General features: G+C 34.9%; 1 protein-coding gene across 2 annotated transcripts in view; it reads left to right on the top strand.

The window, feature by feature from the left end:
* The window catches only part of SNX29 (sorting nexin 29), a 135662-nt gene that overhangs the window by 96312 nt on the left and 16972 nt on the right, over positions 1-22378 (top strand). Inside the window, exons 20-21 of one of the 2 annotated variants that reach the window (XR_013927519.1) lie at positions 3803-3919; positions 5929-5946. Coding sequence is in view for 1 of the 2 variants with exons in the window: in XM_080383431.1 (XP_080239557.1) it covers positions 5929-6068 (140 nt within the window). In the remaining variant the exon portion in view is untranslated. Of the gene's footprint in view, positions 1-3802; positions 3920-5928; positions 6069-22378 lie in introns of those variants that run through there. The other variant, XM_080383431.1, reaches the window with a different exon arrangement.

Below are 22378 nucleotides of genomic sequence, written 5' to 3' on the forward strand. Positions count from 1 at the left end.
GTGTCAATTAGCCTGTAAAAATTAATACTTGCTATCTAACTATTCTTTAATCATAGAACAGTGAGGATGACTCAGCAATTCAGTGTTTAATTAGCTCCCATTTCTGCTTCTGATTTCCAGCTTTGTTTTGAGTTTAACCATTTGATGCCATGTAAATAGACAAAAACTGATAAGATGATTTTGCTAAGACTGGTTGACCAAGATGGTGAAAAATATTAGGCTACAGTAGAATAACCTGAGCTTATTTCTGCATTTGCAGGTTCATCTTTGAACAGCGCTATTGTCAGCTTTATTTAAGATAGAATACATTGTGTGGTATCAGAGGCTGATACAGCTCTCAGTAAAGTCCTAAAGCCACATTTCCTTTTATTTTAATTGAGTTGGATTGAGCCCTGAGCTGTTTTGTTGTTTGCATTTGTTTGTTGGTTTTTTTTTCTCCCCAACACTAACAATAGGAGGGTAGTTGAATGATAAATAATGGTTAGAACATCAGAAGCATTGCATTTTATGTTGCTTGCAACAGCACCAAACCCAGAATATAAGTGTTTTATCTGTACCTAAATCATGGCAGGTAACCATGGCAATCATACAATTTCCAACAGCTCATGGAAAATACTTGAAACATCTTAAGTGAGCTGTCCTGTTAATAATGAAGAATATCAGTGTTTTGCCATCTGTTACATACTAACAGAGTATATGAAAGACCAGCAGTTGTGTGAAACAATTTAAACTGCAAGTTGGAATGAACTTGGCTTGTGATGAAAACCTGCAAAAAAGCGTAATGTAAAATACAGTACATAAGACTCTGCTTTTTAGTTTTACAGCTTAACGTCATCTTTTAATATCTGTTGAGAGTCTATAAGATTTCCTTTATGTATTCTCATTTTTAGAGATTTGTAATTTGTTATTAGCATTTTGCTGTGGGCAGAAACTTGGCAAATTCTCTGCCAAAAAATTTCATAAAATAATTTGGGAGACATTAATTTCAGATTAAAAGTATTTTCCCAGATGTGTTTTGATGCTTCTGCAATCTGAAGCGGCTTTGCATGTTACCTGAAATTTTGTGGACTCTTAATCAAAAGTATATATGCTTTTTAACTGTGGCTAAGAAATAACTTCAGCAGTTTGTGCAGAAACAGCAGTAGCTTTATTTTTCAGAAAATACGCCTACAAATTGAAGGTGAATGCCAGTGTGTTGTCTCAATTAACAGTTTGTGTACAATATAAGTTTAGTCAGTGTGAATTGGTTGTAAATGTGGCCACGATGAGTCCCTTTTTTTAACAGGGAGATTCTTGGATCAGTTAGGAAGCGCAGTGGATTATGGTTATAGGCAATGCATCCCTGCACGTACGAGTTCCTCTTCTATGCACAGAATGTTTTCACGGTTTGTTAATCAGGTGGTGTTGAATATGTGAGGCTTTCTCTTTGGTCACATTGGAGCTGCTTTTCAAGTACAGTAAGGTAAATTCAGCATCATTGCAAAGAGTGATAATAGCTGTCCATAAATAATCCTTCACACTGAGGATATATGGCTTCGTAGAATTCATCTTTTGAATTGAAAAGAAATCTCAAATCTTGAAAGCAGACCTCCTGCCTTCTTTGCATACTCTTTTGCCCCCTGTAGTGCCACGGGATCAGGGACAAGCCTTACAATGAATATAGCAGGAGATCTTTTACAAGTAATAGTAAAGAGTTAAATATCATCAACTTTGGTGGCATTGTTCAATCTGCTACTGGCCCCAGTTAGAAGAAATGAAAGGGCCAGGTAGCTGTGCCTTTTCATTTTAAAGTTAATAAGCATTCCATTTCTTATATACATTTTTCTTACCGGAATTTCAGAAAATACATTTGATCTTTGAAATAATACCAATCCATATTTTTGAGAGCAGGTCTCCTTTTTCAACCATATTAAGCAGGATTTCTCTTCAGTGAGATCTTGAAAGTGTGTGTTTGTTTAGTACTGTTACTTTATCTTCCCATACATGCATGCATTTACCTAAAAATGAAACTATATAATCTAACCTTTAATACTGTGAAAATGTAATTTTTTTTTTGCAAAAGTATATGTAGTTGTAATTTTAACAGAATTACTTTGTTCCCAGAGTACATTCATATCAAGCATACATAAATCTGTGTATCGGATCTTAGGGGAATATTTTTGCTGTTTCCTGTGTGAACAGATATGCAAGTGTAGATTTGTGTAGAGATGCAATCTCATATAATCACCAAAGATAGGTACTGAAAGTATGAGTTTTTTCACAGCTACAAATCTAAATCAAAATCTTTCCCTTTTTGCTCATAAATAAAAATACCATTTAGGAGTCAGACTATAAAATACTAACTAGATTTCAGTTGTAGATAATTGGGTCCCATAAAAAGAGGGTAACAGTTACCTTTTTATAATTTCTGACTGAAAAAATTGGCCAGGCTTGGAACCAGTTGTGTTTTTCTATTACCAATTATTCTATTTACTGTTTCGTGACAAAAACTATTACTACAGCAACTTGGCAGTAACAACTGTGTGGTAAAATAAGTCCTCTGAGTAGCTGACCTGCTGTTGGAAAATGCACATTTAATGATAAAGTATAGACCTACAGCTGAATCATTTTGACCTTGGTTTACATTACTTCTGGTAAGGACAATGGGCTTTAGTACATGGTACAGAATTTCATGGTAGATCGCTCAGTGTTTGTTTTAGAGATCAAATTTATATCAGGCCAAAAGAACATTTTTGACTGTTTTCAGGCTGAGTTTAATTTCTGAGATTTTCTGTATTTCGCTTGATTAAATGGTGGAAAAATAGCTATATTATAAACACTAATTTGATGCATTTTAAATAGCAACAATGCATTCCCTAAACATGTTCTGGCAGTCTTAATTAGAAAACTCCTTTGTGCCATTATTATCTGTAGTTAATGAGATTCTTTACAATAACATAAGGGCTAGAAAGTACCTACATTCAGCATTTTGCTCCTGTGTTTGTAACGAAGTGGTCCTGCCTGTGAAGGAAGATGTATTTATTTAAATACATGTACAGTACAGAAGTCATGCTAAAAGAATGCAGGTTCTTCTTAAGAGCAAATCTTAACATAATAGAAATTATTTCACTGAAAATACTTTTGTTGAGGATTTGTGACCAAAAAGCGTTAAGAACTGAAAAAGTGCTAACGAATGTGGTACTTGAAAAATGGAGATTTTTCTTGGGGGCTTGAAAACATAATTGATAGAAGTGAGGAAAGTAGAACCAAAGAAGCGTAGTGGGGGCGAGGCTGGTTCTTTGGAATGGCTCCAAGCTGTCTGCACTGGAAGCAGGCTTGTTGAGCAAAGCAGCGCACCTCCTTCCTGCATTATACGGTCAAGTAAGACTGGGGGAGAGGATTACTCCATAATTGAAACGGTCTCACATGCCAAGCATCACCGTTACTCATATAGTTAATGCTTTCAGAACCAAAGCTGTTCCACAAACAACAACTTTTTCTGTGAGATCTCCTGTGCCACACTTTCTTGTCTTCTGCCTCACACAATTGGCTGTAGCAAATTAGTGTCCCAATCAATGTGATGATGTGATACTTGAAATCCTTTGAGTGGAAAGATGGGAAGACAGGGCTGTTCCTTTAGCTAGTCAAAGAATCCAGTAGGAACAAAAATCTTAGTTGGAAAGAGGAAAAAGAATTAAAATTTGCATTAGTCAATTAGTTAATTAGTATTGCACTACACTTTTATTTATTATTAGCATTCCATTTTATTCTAATACTGTGTGTCGCCACATATTAAAATTTTTGCTTTAACATTTCCCAACAGCTTGTATAGACTTCTGTTCCACACATTTGTCCAGACTTCGTCAGTGAAGCGGGGCACAGAGCAAGCTGTTGCTCTGTTCTGTTTGAATAGTAACTGTACTCAGTTGTGGAGTACTGGGTGAGTGACTCTGCAGAGTGGATTGCATGAAGTGTCAACAATGCAGCTTTGTTTCTTAATAAAGTACCGGTTTCCAAGAGTTTTCAGACTTCATTTTTTCATTTATCAGTAAATCAACACTAGAATCACTTGCTATACAATTTGTGTGTAGTGTGTGTATGTTGCTAAAAACCAATGTGACTGATAAAAAAGAAATGGTAAACCATAGAATACATAAGTTTTTTTTGTTTTCACACTGATCTTGATTATTACATGTAATTATATAAAATTGGAATGTGAAACAGGGCTGGACATCTATGTAAGTTCATATCCAGAAAATAATAAAATACATCTGTGTATGTTTTGGAATTTTGTGAACTTAATTAACACAAGCACTGCCTAAGATTTTGAAGCCTGTAAGTATGAATGCTTTCAGCATTTATAAATGTTACAATAATTACAATTACATGTTATTAAGTAATCACATGCAAATAAGTCAAAGAACAGAAAGACTTATATAAATTCTAAAAAATTAGTCTATTTTCAGTATACAGAATTAGTTCCCAATATTTGCAAATGTACCTTCCTTAACATTGGTTGATTTTTTTTTTTAATTCTATGAATTTAAATTACTACTTTGTGAAATGTCATTCAGAATCTTTCCTCATTTTCTTATGTCTCCTAAAATATTGCTGTTCCTGTTAACTTCTCCTAATGAGAGAGAACAGAATGAAATGTCAATCAAGATTCTAGGAACTCTACAGCAGTCCTCCTGAAATCGAAAGAGCATCCCTGCTTTAATGATGAATTAGTGTCTATTGTCTGAGGAAGGGATAATCTTCAGATTTGCATCCCATTCGTGGCACCGTGGTTTAAACCTTTTTAATACAATGAATTTATTCAGTGTAGTCAAATGTATTTATGGTGGTTTTATTGGTGGGTTGTCTCCTCTCCCCGCCCCCCCGCCCCCAAGAAACAAGAATTTGTTTCAACAGCTTTTCTTACCCAGATAAATAATACAGGTTGGATAGAAACATCTTACATGTAATAGTCTTCCTTTGAAAGCTGTCGTTGTCTAATAATAGTTTTGGCTTCATGCCAAAAGAACATACTCTGACATTTAAACTAGGTGATCAGGATGCCTGCATTCCTGAGATACAGCGTGCTGGCTGTAGCACAAACCAGTCAGTGCCTGATTTCATTGTAAACCTATTATAGTCTTACATTAGTGTGAAATACATACACTTGATATTATAGGTCACTGTGATTGTGATCCCTCACGGGAAATAATTTAAGTTAAATGTAAATTACAGGATGCATGGCATTTGATGGTTGTTAGACTTTTAATTTGTGAGTCCCTCAGCAGAATGTGGAGTTAACAGAATTATTTTGTTTATTGGGGCCAATATAGTATAAAATCATGAGACCAAATTACTATAGGAACTTCAATAAAACATTTTTGAGAGTTGTGAGATAGCCTTTAAAAAAGCAATCTACTATATGAAAGCTCCATCACAAAATAATAATTTATTGACAAAATAAAAAAGCTGGAAAAATATTAATCCATTCTGAAGCTTGTGTGCCAAATATTGAAAAAGTATGAATTCTGAAGAAATGGTGGGCATAAGTTGGTGTTTCCTCCTGCGAAGTCTGGTAGTCCTGGATCTCAAAGAGTTGCATAAATTGTTATGCGCATAAATTGCCTATGCTGCTGTTATGCACTGCCTTTTTAAGACACTAGTATTTTATGGAGATCTACTGTTGGTAAAAGAATTCTGGTCTATGGAAGAGACATTCTGCCTAGGAGAAAACTTGGCATCCTACAGTGGATGTTTTTTTATTAGCTTGCATGTTTTTCCCTTGAGGACTGAGTCAAGGGGTTTTTAACATATTGCCAATACATTTCTATAGACATAATAAACATAGATCATAAACAGATTAAATTTTATGCTTATTAGGACTGTTCAGTTACATTGTAGAGTTGAAAAACAAACTTTGTGCCAATTATATTTTTTCCTTTCTGTTTTTAGGATGCAAAGTTTGTAGAAGAGCGACGCAAGCAGCTACAAAATTACTTAAGGAACGTAATGAACAAAATTATTCAAACTGTGCCAGAATTCACAGCCAATCCCAAAAAAGAGACTCTTATTCAGCTGATGCCCTTTTTTGTGTAAGTATCTGTCAAGTAGTCCAGAAAATACTAAGCTTTTTTCATCATAATTTAATTTGAAATATAATGCCAGCATCTTCAAAATCTTTAAAACAGTGGGTTTTTTTAAAATAGAATGTTCCTGTTCAAATTACAAGTGTATTTGTTATGTTTTAAAGGAATATATGACATATATAGTCATTTTTATTTATTTAAATTTGAACAAAAATCACTGTGTAAAGCTTTCAGAAATATGTAAGTGACCTCGAAGTCTGCATCCGTACATGTCTTCAAACATTGGGTGATTTTGATTTCTTTTATTTGGTCTTTTTTAGTTTTGTTTTGCTTTTGTTTGTGTGGGGTTTGTATTTTTTTTTTTTTAAATTTTTTGGGGGGGATGACAGTGAAGCACTATTTATTAAGAGTGTTTATCAACCAAATTAAAAAGTCCAGCCATTGAACTCTTTCTTGCTGAATTTTGCAATCTGCTGCTGTGTGTGCTGGTTTCATTAATGTTAACATTGAATATGTCCAGAAATAGTTTAATACAGTCATCTGTTCAAAATCTCAAAACAAACCCTTTGATATACAATCATACAATGGATATAATCCGCTAAAATCTTTCCATTTTGCTGTAAACATAATTATCTAGAGTATTTGTAAATGATATTAAGAACTATTTAAGAAGTAATGTTGATGAGTGTTTGTTTTTGAAAGCGGTGTTAACTTCTTTCACTAATAATTTTTCAGTACAATGTTTTTTCAGTACTACACCTGTACAAATTGTTTATAGATTGGAAAAACACATTCATAGTAAGCCGTCATATTAAATTTGTTGTCCACAAGCCTCTGCACAGGGATAGTGCATCCATACCTGTGAGTCCATGGATGTATCAATTTGCAGAATCCAGCCCAGTTTGAAATCCATATGTTTCAGTAGAAGTGTACATACTTAGTTGTACTATTTGCATGGTCTTGTGCAGAGTTTCTGATTTTCAAGTTGAAACTTTTTTTCAAGAAAGCTAGATGTACTGGGAAATGTAATAGATAAATGGAAGAATGCCAAGATGTATTTTGTGGCCTTCATCTCTTTTTGATTTTTCCGGGATTTGAAAAAGCAAAAATCAATTTGATGAGGCATCTTGAGGATGATGATGATGTTATAAATGGCAAAATTATGTTTGTATAGAAAAACATCTCAAGAGACTTACCTTTTTCTCCCTAAGAACCCGTTTTGTAGAATTTGGCTAAGCGCTGTGAAGATTAAAATGGTTTCAAGTACTTCAAGTTGAGGGGCCCATATGTGGCTTTTTGTTAAGTCATTTAAAAGAAAATGTCCTTCATTTTGTGCTTAATTTTTTTTTTTTAAAGGGGGAAATTACAAAATACATTTGCAATTAAATTTTTAACTCAATTTTTGCTCTTCCTGTCCAGTTATATTTCATTTTAAGACTGTTAAGTATAGCTATGTGAAGTAGTGAACTGATAACTTCTTGTCAACTTCATTTCATAACTTGCTGCTTTAAACATAGAGCAGGAAAATAAATTCCAAACAGTGTGCTATTGAAGGTCTTATCTTTTCATTGGCTTGTTAGAACTGATGATCCTGAGTTCCGTGCAAACAAGTGTTAATGCAGTATAACATCTGTAAGTTAAGGGTAGCTAGTTTCTCCTCCTCAACCAGTTTGATTATGAAAGAAACTCAATTTCAAGCTTTATGGGATACCAAGATATTTTAATAAGTTATGATTATGGTTTCAGGTGTACATTGAGTTGCTGGAGTAATTATCATTACCTCCACAAGCAGTCATAAAGATAGCAAAACAATTAATACTAAAATATGACAAAATTGGACAACGGTTCAACCAGAAGCCATTAGATTAGGAAATACTGTGGATACTCTAGGTAGCAATATTAATTTGAAAATTTGGCCTTAATCAATGGAAAATGCATTCATAGTAGCACTTCATTACTTGAACTGTGATGTATTATTTTCCTGCTTTAACCAATATTGTTTTGGGTTTGGATTTTTTTTTAAATTTCAATTGTCAGAATTTCACGTATTTTTTAAAAAATCTGTCATCAATTGTACAATTCAACAGTAACCATACTGTGACATTATAACTATGAATAATACAGCACTGATCTAAAAGCAATGATACCACTTTTCAGGTGGTTTTTTCATCCTAATACATTGTTGTTACAGAAATATTTTATTACAGTATCTTTTTATTCTACTTTGAGAAATGACATTTCAAGTATAGTTTGTTTATGATCTCTTAGCCACTTATGTTAAAAAGAGGAAGGGAAAAGAATTTCCTTATTCCTGAGACCTAAACATTCTCATGTTTTTGCTTATTAAAAAAAAAAAAAAAAAAAAGCCAGGTATGAGGGACCTGCACAGGAAAATATTCAAAAACACAAACCAACATAATGGGTTGTATGAATGATGCACAGGTTAGAAGAAACACCATTACACTATTTTGCTGATGTAAAGAAAACCCAAACCCAAACCAAACAAAAACCAAACCTGTTTTCTTCTAATAAATGTAGTGAGCTGAATGAGATTGATACAATTGATTTCACAGAAAGAGCAAAGTTTTATTGAGAAGGTAGCATACTTAAGTAACCTGTTTCTTAGTATGAGTACAATTTAGTATGTGAAACATTGTGATACAAAATAAAGCAATTATCTCTAAGGAAAGAAATTTGTTCAACGGAATTTGCTCAAGGAAAGTTGCCAACACCATTTGTCAACAATTTGTAAACACAAGTCCGATGCACTGCATTGATGTTAACCTTTTTTGCGTTACAATAGGTTGCAAAAAGACTGTGTTTATTTTTAGAGGCTTGTTTTGCATTTGGTAATTTCATAATTCTCAACACATTGCATGAAGCAATGGACTGTAGTGGATTCGAGAATATTCTTTAATATCTGGACATTATGACAAAAAGGTTCTGTTCATGTATGTATCTCTGAACTATTTCCTTGGATATTTTTCTTGAATAATAGATGTGTTGGCATTCTGTCTTAGCTAGATAGTTCTCCACTGGAATATTAGTGGGATTCCAGAAAAGCATAGCTGTTGAGCAAAATTACTATATACCTCATCTACAGCAGATAAAGTGGGTTTTAAAATGCATTTTTCTACTGACATACCAGACTTCCTCAGCAGCTAGAGCAGCAGTATTAAACTAATATAAAGATCTTTCAGGCAATGACAGAAGGATCCCATTTTAGAAAGTATCATCATTGCTAGGGTATCATTTGAATTCTCAATGCCCTTTATTTTCTGAGAGTCATGACCTGGCACTGTTGGGTAAGAAAAAGCATCTAAAAGAAATGCACGTCAGATTCACTTCATGTTGCCAGCTTCTCCAGTATTGTCCTTTCTTAATGGATTTTCAGCTTCATCAACAGGAGATCTTGAACGTGCTGGACTCTGAAGTGCTTATTACGTTATTCAGTGGTAACCTCTGTACCTTACTGTTGTGGTTTAACCTCAGCCAGCAACTAAGTACCATGCAGCCTCCTTCACACCCCACCCCCTGCAGTGGGATGGGGAGGAGAATCGGGGCGTGGGGGGGAGGTTGAGACAAGAGCAGTTTAATAATTGAAATATAGAAAATATATGACTATTACTAATCATAAGGATAATAATATAAGAATAGTAATGGAAAGGGAGATAACAAAAAGAGAAACAGAAATAAAACTCAAGTGGGAAAAAAAAGACAAGTGATGCTCAACACAATTGCTGACCATCCGCTGACCGATGCCCAGCCAGTCCCTGAGCAGCGATCCCCACTCCCCAGCTCACTCCCCCCATTTTATATGCTGAGCACGACATCCTGTGCTATGGAATATCCCTTTGGCCAGTTTGGGTCAGCTGTCCTGGCTGTGTCCTTCCAGCTTCTTGTACCCCTCCAGCCTTTTCGCTCGCTGGCAAGGCCTGAGAAACTGAAAAGTCTTTGGCTTGGTATAAACATTACTTAGCAACAACGAGGAACATCAGTGTGTTACCAACATTATTCTCACCCTAAACACAGCGCTGTACCAGCTACTAGGAAGAAAATTCAATCTGTCCCAGCTGAAACCAGGACACTACCTGCAATACTTCTATACTATAGGTTTAATAATATTTTGGTTTAATAGTATTTTAATATAAAACACTGTAAATACATATGATTATTCTATTTAGTTTGTGCTTTATAGTACAGGTGTGTGTATAGTTGCTAATTACATCTTTATTAATGGAAGAGTTAGCAGTTATGAAACATTGAGATATTAGTCATAGGACTATGCTGTAGAACATAGGGATACCTCAGTCTAGGAGAAAAAAATTACAGTCTTAATATGCATAAAAAGTCTCTGGGGCATTACATCTGTCTATTAGGAAGAAATGTAATATAAAATAATAAAAATAATTAATCTGGTCTTCTCTCTGGGTTTCTTCTCACTGCAAAATTAAATGACCACACTTCAGTGTGAAAATGAAAAATCCTATAATGGTTATGTCTGATTAGGCATCCTATAGATACAAATTAGAGGGTCAGTTTTTAATTAATCACTTTTAAGATCTGATTTAGGTCCTAGAATAGGATTATGGTGATCAGAAAATAAGATTAATGTCTCTAAGAGTGAATGCACTGATTATTAAATGCTGGAAGGAATATTGCCTAAGATTTTTGTTGTGAGGTTGTTCCTTTGGGGATTTCTCCCTTCCAAGTGCAGTAATTTCATACAATCAGCATAGCTCTGATGAGGCAAAACATTTTAATTGATCTGTATGAAATAGTCTGCCACTGTTATAAAGAAAGAATTGTATTTTGAAACTCAGATACAGTTAACAGTTTGCAGTAAAATAATATGGATCAGCTTGCAAGCATTTCTCTTCATTGTTGTATCAAATGTTAGTGGTTAATCATGGAAATTTAATTTGTTTTGATTCCTTATGCTGTGAACTGCCATTAATGTATTCTTTCTGTTGTCATTCTCTATCATTTGTAATCTTGGTTTTCGTATTTCCCAATTTTAATGCTGCATTAGCTCAGTCACAGCTTTGGTCAAATAGCTTTCTTTATAGTCCACTTTCATGCCTTCATGTAAAAAAGAGATTCTAGCTCTGCTAATTTGTCGGCTGAATAACAAGTTCTTTGTAATAACAAAATTGACATCACAAGTTAAATTTTCCAGTCCATGCAGAGCAAAACCTAAATCAAGAATTGACACTGTTGAATTAGGTTGCTGCATCTGCTAGCTGGTGAAGGCCTATCTGTTAATACTTATTTAAATTAACATTTATTTACACTCATAATTGGTACATTACAGATAAATAAAACTTGTTATAACAAGTACACTTGTGTTTTAATCACATTCTTATCAATCTATTGGGAAAATATCACACACATTAGCTCTTTGTAAATACATATAGAGGAACAAGAGGGATCTTTGGCAACAAGGATCACAAGTCTTTGGACCATATAACTGAGTCTTTCAACATAAATCATCATAATAGGTTATATGATTTCAAGTATATAGAAAGCTAAAAGCTGTAAAAAGTTATAAAAACCCCAGTAAAATGTTGCGATGTTCCACTTTTCTATCTCTCTGGTTTCTTTATCAAATGTTCTTCTAAAAAGTGAGAACATTTTCTTCCCATCATCCTCATAACTGGCACAAACTGAAAAACATGGAAAATAAGAAAAAACTGGTTTTACTGTAAGGGTGATGGAACGCTCTAACAGGTTGCCCAGAGATTATTGACACTCCACGCTCGGATATATGAAAGACTTGACAGAGCACAGGCCTGGGCAGCCTTGTGCAGGGGGATTGGCTGGGCAACCTCTAGAGGTGCCTTCCAGCCTCAAATTAACTATAAATCTGTGATTCCCCAAAATCGCAACCTGCAATTTTAACTTGAGTTGTGTTTCACATAAAACCCAGGCAGAGGTGTTAGCTAAATACACAGCTGGTCAAACAGATGTTATATGTGAACTGAAAAAAAGCCTAAGCAGTGTGAAACTACTAAAATGTACTCCACTTTGTAGCTATGCAATGTTACTCAAATAAGAATACTGCCACTTTATTGACTGTTTTGCTTTGGCAATGCCAATGTTTGGATTAAAATATATGCAGGAAGGATATAAACAGAATTTTGTGAATATTTTCAGAGGTTACTCTGCTGGGTATTGTTTTACCTCATTTCTAGGCCACAGCTACATGCTGCAACAGGTTACAGATATTTATAAGTTTTATGTTCTGTTAAGTTGTAGAGCTGAGTGTTTGTTCTCTTGTGTGATAGCTGCTCAAACATACACTTCAAAGAAAGCAGAGAATCTGCTCAGTAAATCATCAGAACAGAGGCTAGAGCAAGTTCTGAGGAACTGTTGTCTGTGGTATATGTTTGTACACCAGAGGAGTCATCAGTTCTCTGTGATGATTAGAGGATTGCAATGTTCAAAAAATATGTTGTCTTCATTTCACGTGATGACGTTACTGGCAACATATTTGATAGCAAATGTTGTGTTCTTAGATGTTTTGCGTCAGTGGCCTTTGAGTCACCGAGTTAAATTGTAGTAAAAACATTCACTATTTCTACCTCTCTCATTTTGTAAATGCTTCCTCCCTCCTGCAAGGTAGCTATGAGACACATGGTAGAAAGACACAGGTACCAACTGACAGGCAAATTTCAGTACCAACCAGTCAGCCACTCAAAAAAAAAAAGTTTTCCTGGAAATATTCCTCTTAAAATTTATTTAGCACTAAACAGTATATAAAGCCAGGAATCTGCTTTTGATGTTGCGGGCCATAAAGTTAAAATAATGTGGAAGAATAAATGTTTCGTTTTAGTGTGTCAAAGTATTCTTGTTTGGTTTGGATTTTGGGGTTTTTCTTATCTGCATTTCAGTTGCAATTGTCAGTGTGTTATTGAGAACATTTAAATGTGTATGTTAAAGGTATGAGAGGTAAAAAGAGTGTTAATTTCTATACAATACCATTACTAGTCTTAAAATGTTGCTTTTAAGCATAAAGGAAATCTTTTAAGAAAATGACTGTGAGGTTCCTATGGATATTGTATCTCTGAGTTCATTTTAAAGAAATTGAAAATTTACCCTTTCAAAGTTACTTTCAAATATTTTGGAGGGATAAAAACATTTCCTCGTACTTAACTGCAAACTGGTCCATCATTTGTATTTCATTCAATAGCTTCATCTCTCAACAGGGGACAGTTTACTATATGACAGGTACAGGCACTGTTCTAGTGTAAAGAATGAACTAAAATTGCTTCACGGAAATATTTGTGGAATATTATTTTAAATAAGATGTTTGAATACATAGGCATTAATGTATTTACAATAAAGACAGAGGAGAAGGACTTTTTAAAACAATGCTTTTACTGTGTTCTTGGCCGGTGACAGTATTGAGATAAGGTTTTGATAAACTAATCAACATTTTAAAGGAACTTTAGTTTTATAAATTTCTCCATTTGCAGGACTTTTAATTTCAATCTTGAATAAGGTGAAAAATGTTTTTGTAGTCTTATGCTTTATGCTGTTCATGTCATGTTACGTTCTCTGCCTCATTTTTAGATATATAAGAAATAAGTTTTATAGCTACAGAAATGTTTCCAAAATATTCTAATTATTTTCTCCTTTTAGCACTTGCTTAGCTGGGCTGATAGTACTGTATTTATAGCAGCAGTATAGCTCTCAGTTAACTAGTCTTCCGGATGAAAAGCTACAACAGATGCGTCTATGAAAAAGCAAAATAATTCTAAAAAATGTTTCTCAAGCATATAAACAAAATAGCTGAAATTATCGTTAATACAGAATTTATACATTGAATGAATGTGAATACCTCTTATTTGAATTCCATACTATCTATATATAACGTAAATAAGCAAAAGCCTACACACATACACCTGTATCAATGCAGCAGTGAATGTTTTTTATAATTTTATTCTGCAGAAAAAGTTTGGAGTATTTTCAGGTATTGATACTTATACGTGAGTGCCGAATGCTCATTGAGATGATTTCTTTGACATCCATATAGTTAGAATATGGTTATATATTTAGTTAGGCATTGCATCAGTTACGTAAGTAGGTTATGTGGTGTTCAGTTACATATGTTTTTTGGGAAATACTAATAATATGATTTTTATACTGAATTTTTGTTTTGCACATTCTGTAACACATTGGATCTGCAGTTGCAGCCCAGAAGTTCTGGGGGCGATTGGAAACGAGGCAGCAAAACTGTCCTGACCGTTCAGTTTGCAGTGTACGTGGTGCCAGTATTCTGCTGTTAGGGCACGATCAGATAAACAATAAGATTAAAATAAGTAATTAAACCCTGAAATACTGCAAAACAATATCGATGGGAAGTAAAGTTTTAAATTAAGTTTTGACTAGATTAATTTCTCAAAAACACAGGTGGTGATGGCATAACAGTTCTTAAAGCTATCTGTGTACATATCCGTGCCTTCTAATAGAATAGATGGCAGGATTCAGCTAACGAATCCTAAGAACTGTGGCTAGTGGCCAGATTTTTACCTGGTTGGATCCTTAAGTAGCAGCTTGTGTTATCAACTTGGCACTGAACTTTAACAGATCTCAGTTACATTCTGTAACAGTAAGCAAGCACTCTGATAGAGAGGAATATAATTTACATGAACAAACTGGGAATAGCATTTGCTTAAATATGTGACTTAATTAGTAAAGCACCTCCTAATGCCTGAAACATGCTAATAGAACTAATTTATTGCTATGTTAATTGATTGATCTACTTACAAAACTATGTTGAGACATTACACAGTATTTATCTTTCAATAGAACTGTGTTGCCAAGCACTGATGATTGTTGAAGTAAAAATATCTTCAATATCTGAAATTTGATTAGCCTGTTCAGATAATGCATGAAGTTGCATTGCAAAAAAGTACTGTTCTGTGGAATTTTTGTGGATGGTAGAATTAAAATATTTGGAGTGGATTGCTCTTAACAAACATAGAGCTGTCTCACTGTTATTCTTGTTTTCTGCATTCCTCACTTCATAACTGACAGTTTTGTTTTTAGTCTTTCATAACCTATGAGGCTTGACATCAAACTTCAAAAAAGCATCGTGCCTGTTTTGATCTAACTGAAATGTGAGAAGTAGGGCAAAAATTGTTTGGTCAAAGTATATGAGAATTCATATTTTCATGTCTCTTCATTCTGCAAGAATTGTGTTATCATGTTACATTGTCATTTATTCTGTGTCTTGGCACGTATCGACATTGAAGATGGGTATTACATGCCATTCTACGAATGTATTAAATTTGCCTTTCCCTGCTCTGGAGGGTTGATGAATGTTAGAGGAAAATGAGGAAGGAAAAAAATATATCAGGAGGAGCAGAAGCAGTGATAAAGAGGGCAAAAACAAGCAGGGAGAAAGACACACAGAATGCTTAATGTTAGAAGGAAGGGTGGTTTGAATGTGGTAAGGAAGTACAGGGAAATACTGGTACTTGAGGCTTACTAGAAGCATTTGGCTTTATAAAGCTAGTTTTATCCAAACAAATGAAGGTGATGTTATGGTTGTCGGTTTTGATTTTAACAAGTGATCTGTCTGGGATTTGGCAGGTTATTGAATAGTCATTGGAAAAGTGTGTCAAGTCTGTCAGATAGCATTTGTTGCAACTCTGCTGCTCCTTTCCATGTGGTCCTGCCCTGCATCCTCTTATTTCATTCAGACCTAAGGTTTGCAGAATTATTTCTTTCTTTATTACCAGTGGTTAGTCTTTTTAAATGGTCTGAAAAAATGCTAAAAATCTGTAAATTGAGCTGGGAGAAGACAATTATCTGTGGAAGGTGATTGCCTCCATAATGCAAAGCATAGCATAGTTTTATTCTGTTGTGTGTGAAAGACATTGCAGGAGAGTTATGGAAGCTCTGTTTCAACTTGAGTACATAATTGACCAAATCTTAGTTTATCTTTGAGGATTTTTCCAGCACACTCATGTCAGTTAGGAGTGTATATATGGAAAACCTCTCCCTTCAAATACTTATGGACGATGCCACCCATGCTGGTAAGAATAATGTGTCTGTACTAACAAGAAATTTTATTTGCTTTTCTCCCTTTTGATCCCAAGGAGCAATTTGCAGTACAGAGACGCCATTAAAAGTATTGTAGAAAGAAAAGCTCCTTAATCTGATTTGTGAACAGAGTGATGATACATCCACATTTGTTTTCATGTTCCCTGTGTTGCCGCCTCCTCTGCCCTGCCTGTAGTGTGGCATTCTCTATTTCATGTCTGACAGAATTGACATCTTCCCCATCAATGTTTTTTTAATATGCAATTTTCTTTTTATAACCCTTCTGAGTTAATATATAGACATTCCAGTCAGAGTTTTCTGTCCATGATGTGCTAATTTCAGGATAGTTACACTGACAATACTACTAGCAGCATTCACAGCCTTTAGACAGTTGCTGTAGATGGAGATATACTCCAAATACCTGTCAGCACTCAAGATATCTGCCAGCTTCCGCTTAGTTTTGCTCTTAGTTTTACAGAAGTTAGCAGTCAAGTAACTACTTGCTACAGCTTAAATGACAATTTTTAATCAGGAAGAATATTATGCATAATTTCTAATGCTCTACAGGAAGCATATAAAATTATCAGTAAGATCTGCTTTATGTACAAATGTAATCCTTTACATTTCAGATCAAAATATAAGCAAAGTAAAAAACTGGAGTCAGAATGTATGGTTTTATATTGTCAAAACTATTTTTGTAGTTAATCTTTTTCTCAATTGTTAAAGTAAAAAGGACTAGAAACTGTTTGGTTTTCTTAGTTCTTTATTCCTCTCAGCTGCATTTCTATAGGTAGTATTTCTTTTTCCAGCAGTTGGTCTTATTAAGAGAAATTTGCCAGCAGTACCCAGTGTAAATAGCTTTTATTCAGGTGCAAGAATCTGTTCATGTGCATGTCTGACTCCTGCCTGCTTATTTTCTTGCGCTTGCTTACACTTTCTTGCTCTCACTTGCATTTTCTGTCTTTCACTTTTAAGGCAGTACTGAGCCAGAAGTGTTTCAGTATTCAGTATAAGTACAATTGAAAACATTTTCTCCTGCAGATTATGGGTAGTAGTGGAAGTTTTACAGAAACATATCCTTCTAAAGTCACCCTAATGAAACACCTCAGTGTTGTATGGTTCCAGGACTAAGACACCTCAAAGAAAAGGTGTTTGTCATTTGCCTTGGTGTGATGTGCAATAAAACTGGTATGTCATACAGCAACTCCATAATACTGAAGGGTTTCATGTGTTGTATTTATTGTCTCATTATTGAGTCTTGCCATTAAAAAAATATAAATTAACTTCACTTTCAAATAGTATGACTCTTACACCGATTGCCATCTCAGTAAAGACAGTGAGACTTGCTCTATAAAGTTAATTGCTATGAATTGTTCAACGGACCTCAGAAATAGGTATTTGTGAGCAGATTTCCATCAAGTAGATTTTTGTTGTGCTTCTTTGTATTCAAAGTGATCTTTACAGTGCTTATGAGAAGAATAGTTTAGTGTATACTGTATTAGAGTTGAATACTCTCCAGTCACCCTTGGAAGCATTTAAGGGCTTGTGATCTTTTACGGTTGCCTCAGAACAAACTCTTGTTTAATGCTGCCAGAGAAAATAAGAAGGTTAAAGCAGGCAATCCTGGTATTTTGTGTCTAAAATTGTTGAATTAAATGAGGGAGAGGATATGGTATGATATTTCTCGCATGTGTGTAGACATGTACAAAAATGTTCTCCTTTCCATAGTTTAAAAGAATGGGGCAAAAATTTAAAGCGAGTGGATTGGCAGTAACAGTCAAAAAGCACTTTATATGTTGCTGTTGGTAGCTATTTGGTATATATCAGTTTCCTTTACAAAGACACTATTTATAAAGCTCTGAAACAAATGGAGAGTATGTTGAATAAAGCCACATTCAATGTAAGGGCAAACTTCGGTGCTATACAAAATGAGCTTTTAACTGTGCAGTTCATTTTCTGATGGGTCCGTTTCTGTCTGCCTTTTGCAAATAACAGAAAAGGCTCTAAGAGTTAGTAAAAATGCCAAGTTGCCTACCATGAAAATACAAAATCATCAATTTACCTAATATTTTTTCATTTAACACCTTTATAACATGCAGAAATAGTTCAGTGTCAGATTGAGTCCCTTTCATTACTCTTGATTATGCCTGGTTACCCATTTGTACGAGGTAATTATTTTGCATAACCATTTTTCTTACCGTAGGCAGCTTGGGTCAAGATGGGATGCTGGTCAGCCTCACTAAGGAACTGGCTGGATCAAGATACTTTTGACTGTTTATTTTGAGTGGGCCCCTGGAATTGGATCATCACTTTCTGTCATTTTCCCTCCCAGTTAACAATATGTTTAGTAATGAAAGATCATTCTGAGAGAAGAGTTGTTCTCAGTAGGATTTACTTCTTCCTTTTCTCTTGCTCTTTCACTGCTTGCTGGTAAACTCAACGAGTCTCTAGCAAGAGGCAGATTTTCTAAACTGTGCAGTTTATGTCCCTAACATGCTAAACTTATAGCAGTGCAAGAAGTGGTTAAGATTTTTCTCATAAAAAGAGCACACAGCCAGTTAAAGTTTTGTGTCATTACAGCAGTGATCCTGTTTCCTTGGTAACAAGCAAGTCACATGGACTCCCTTGTTAAAAAGCAAACACTATATATTCAGGCATTTCTGTACTGCAGCAGGTGTTTCTGAAATTGATATCAAAGAATGGGTTCTAGAGCCAGTAAAAAAGATGTTTAAATTTTGAGGCAGAGCAAAATAGGAAGAATACGTTTGTAATTCTCTTCTTCACTTTGCAAGCAGCATAAAATTAAACCAGTCTTACAGAAGCATAATTTTAATCTCTGCCATCCCTGTTTTTCTGTCTTTACAGTTATCAGCTCTTATTATAAATTCACATTTCTTTCAATGAGGTAGTAAAATAAACAACAAATTTTAATGCTGAGTACTCAAAAGTACAGGCTACCACCAATAAAGTCAAACCTTTTATAGGTTTCAGCATGATATCCAAAAAGCTGAGATCATAGATTATCTTGAATAAAAACAAGTTAGTTGGAAGACTGATGCATTTGAGAACTAGTTCTTGATACTCCACAATGAGTAGTGACAGGAAAAATCTTGTGGAACAGGAAAGGAGTTGTTTGTGTCTTACTTCTGCACGTTACTGTGACTCCTCAGACTCTCCACCACCTTCCCCCTGTCTTGGAAAAGTCTTGCTTCTATGGCTTGTGTCTTTTTATTGAGAAAGAGGTTTCTTTCCGTTTCCTGTGGTTGGAAGGTTTAGTCCTGCCTTGAAGGTCAGATTGGTTTTTTACCTCAGTTCTAGTGGCAGCAATGACAAAGGAGCCCCACTCCTTTGAAGTCCATTTGTAAAAAACCTCAATTAGCTGTCAGTTTTCTGTGCTGGGATTTTTACAGCACACATTTGCCCAGTAAATTAGAATAATGCTGCTTAAGACTATAAGTTGCAAAATGTAAGGTGTAGCTACCATCCATTCCCAAATATATTTTACACAGATATGAAGTCAATTTGTAGGGCAAGACAGATATTTTTTTTAAAAAAAAGTGGAGATCACTTGTTATTTTAGTAGAAAGTGGTGACTAGCAAGTTTTTAGACATCCAGCCATTGCACTGAGGGAATGTATAAAACCCTTTGCAGAGTTCTATAGCTTAGGTTCTAAATGTGAATTAACTTGTTTTCTATTGCCCATCAACAAAATCACTTAATTCCTACCAGTATGCTTACTGCGTGTTTGCCAAAGTGGATTTGGTTAGCTAAATCATAAAGTATTTCTAATTTTAAACACACACAGAAAAATCCTACTTCTACTTTTTCCATACCTAATTCATTAATAATAGATCTGATATTCTTTAGAGCTCCTTATACTGCTTTTGAATCTGCAACAAATTTTGCATCCTAGCTATGAAAAATGGAGTACTAGAAATGCTAATATTAAGTGTGCAGAACTTCAAAGTACTGTCCTCAGTTTTGATAGCATGAAAGCATTTTACTATGGCATAAGGTATAGAACAATCAGTTTACCTTTTTTTGCTTTCAGCAACGTTGACAACTATCTTGAAACCTTTTCTTTGTAATGTGGCATGATTTTCCTAAGTGAATAAAAGAATAAAGTTGTTCTTGTCAGCCTAGCCATATGATAGCTTTACTTGCCATTCAAATACAGAACTAATGTATGTTTCTTGTAAGCATCGTGGGTTTGTACATATATGCTTATGCTCACTTTAACCCTCTTTTTACTGTCGGTCAGCACTGGTTAATGTATTTAAGTAATGACATGTAGGAGCAGAATTTAACCCAAGAATGTCATTATCATAGTGTGTTAGGATGTGCAGCACAGTATCTAGGTTCTAGTTTAAATTAATTTAACAACAGTGCATAAACCAGAAAAGTCCAAATTGCAACAGTAGGCAGTTTTTCACTGGAGTCATTCTTTTAATTGGAGTGACTTGTCCAGTAAGAACTTTCAAGTGAGGTTTTTCAGCCTGGAGAAGTATACTAAAAAAGCCTTAAACCGGTAGTTTTCACAAAATATGTTTCAGAAGGTAAAACAGTAGAATACAAATGTGCCAAAGACAGGATTTCCTCACCAAGATTGGGCAGCCCAGTGTCATGCTCTGATTGAGGTCTGGGTGGCTGAAGATCTGAGAGAGTCAACTGGAACTTGAGGTCTGTATGGCAATAAAGAAAAAAGTGAAATGAGGGCAAACCGAAACATGAAGTAGGTGAATTGATTTAAAAGAGATAACGATGTGTAGGTCATTAATTCAGGAGAGAATTGGTTTAGATGGAGAGCTGTGAGAATGACTTGACTTCTGGGCAACAGAAGATTCACTCAGCTGTGTAGAATCAACTCAGCACAGGAGTTTGTTGAGCGAAGAATTAGGTAAAAAAAGAAGAGAAGCAAACAATACCTGGGAAAGTCTTGGGTAATAAACTATATTGTAGCTGTTGGCGTGAATTGATAAAGAAAAACTGGAGAAGGTGGGGAATGAAAATAAATGATTAAGAGCAGAAGAGCACTATAAAAAGTAACAGAAGCAAGAGACTAAGACAGGACTGAACGAAGAGAATGTATGTGAAAATGAGGTGCAAAAGGAAGATGGTGGGAAAGAATGAAACGGAAATATGGCAACGCTCGCTTGTAGGGGATTTATTTTCTTTTACTGGATTTTGTGCAGGCAGAAAAGAATCCATTTCATTACAAGTGATTGAGATTTGCTTTCATTTATTGACATGTCAATGGTAGCTGAAATAGTGAAAAAAGAAGAGGCTCACCATGGGCATAGAATCTTTACTTACACACTAGAAGGTATTTTGTCTTTCCTTTGAAAGTAAGCCTTGAAAAAAATATGCATAGGTGAATCTGGTATGTTAGTAGATGCTTATTGGGTAAAAAGATTCAGCTCCACCTAGGATCTTGGTATGAGAAGATCTGGTGTAAGGAATATTCTGCATTCATTGTTACCCCATGTATGAAGCCAAGTAAGTGACTGGGAAGGGATTCCTCTGCTAAGTCTGACCAGCTGGGTGATCATTCAGTGTACCTGGTCTCTGGGTACTGGGCCAAAACTGTCTGTCTTCCTTTAATCCTCAGATCTATAAGCTCCCACTCTCATCTTCTCATACCCTGAATATAGTTTTGTGAAATGCTTTGTTTTCTTTACATAGCAAATAATTAACTTCCTTTAAACTAAGGAATGACAGGTTCTAAAGTTGAGAATTTTATAAGAATCATCCTTGTTTTTTCAGAATATCGTCCATGTTACATCCAGGCCAAATGATACTCACCAATTGCAGCCAACATGGCTTAACTCACATTTAATTTTCATACCTCTCTTTATAAACTATTTTCCAGTGGTGCGAAGCATATCCTGAATATACAAGCTATGCTGAGAGTTAATGAGATATAGCATCACCAATAAAGGGCAACTAAAACTGAATTTTATTCAGACTATTTCAAGTTCTTTTTATTTTATATTTGTCTACCTCCAGTGAAGAAATTATGATTGTATTTAACTAAAAATTAAGATCTCCAAAATGCTGCCATGCATATTTTAGACTTCTGAGGAATCTTTCAGCATAATGCAGGATGTCTACGTGTCAAAGTCCACTTTTTGGTTTTTAGTACTAGAAACTTTGAAAGTGCACAAACAAATGACTTCTATCTTCTGTAACTTCATTGTCTGTGTACTTTTAAATGAATTTTTGCTTATGTAAGCATTCAACAGAGTCTATGGTAGTTCGTATA

This window comes from Falco punctatus (assembly GCF_963210335.1).
Source record: "Falco punctatus genome assembly, chromosome: 4".
In the NCBI taxonomy this organism is placed as follows: Eukaryota; Metazoa; Chordata; class Aves; order Falconiformes; family Falconidae; genus Falco; species Falco punctatus.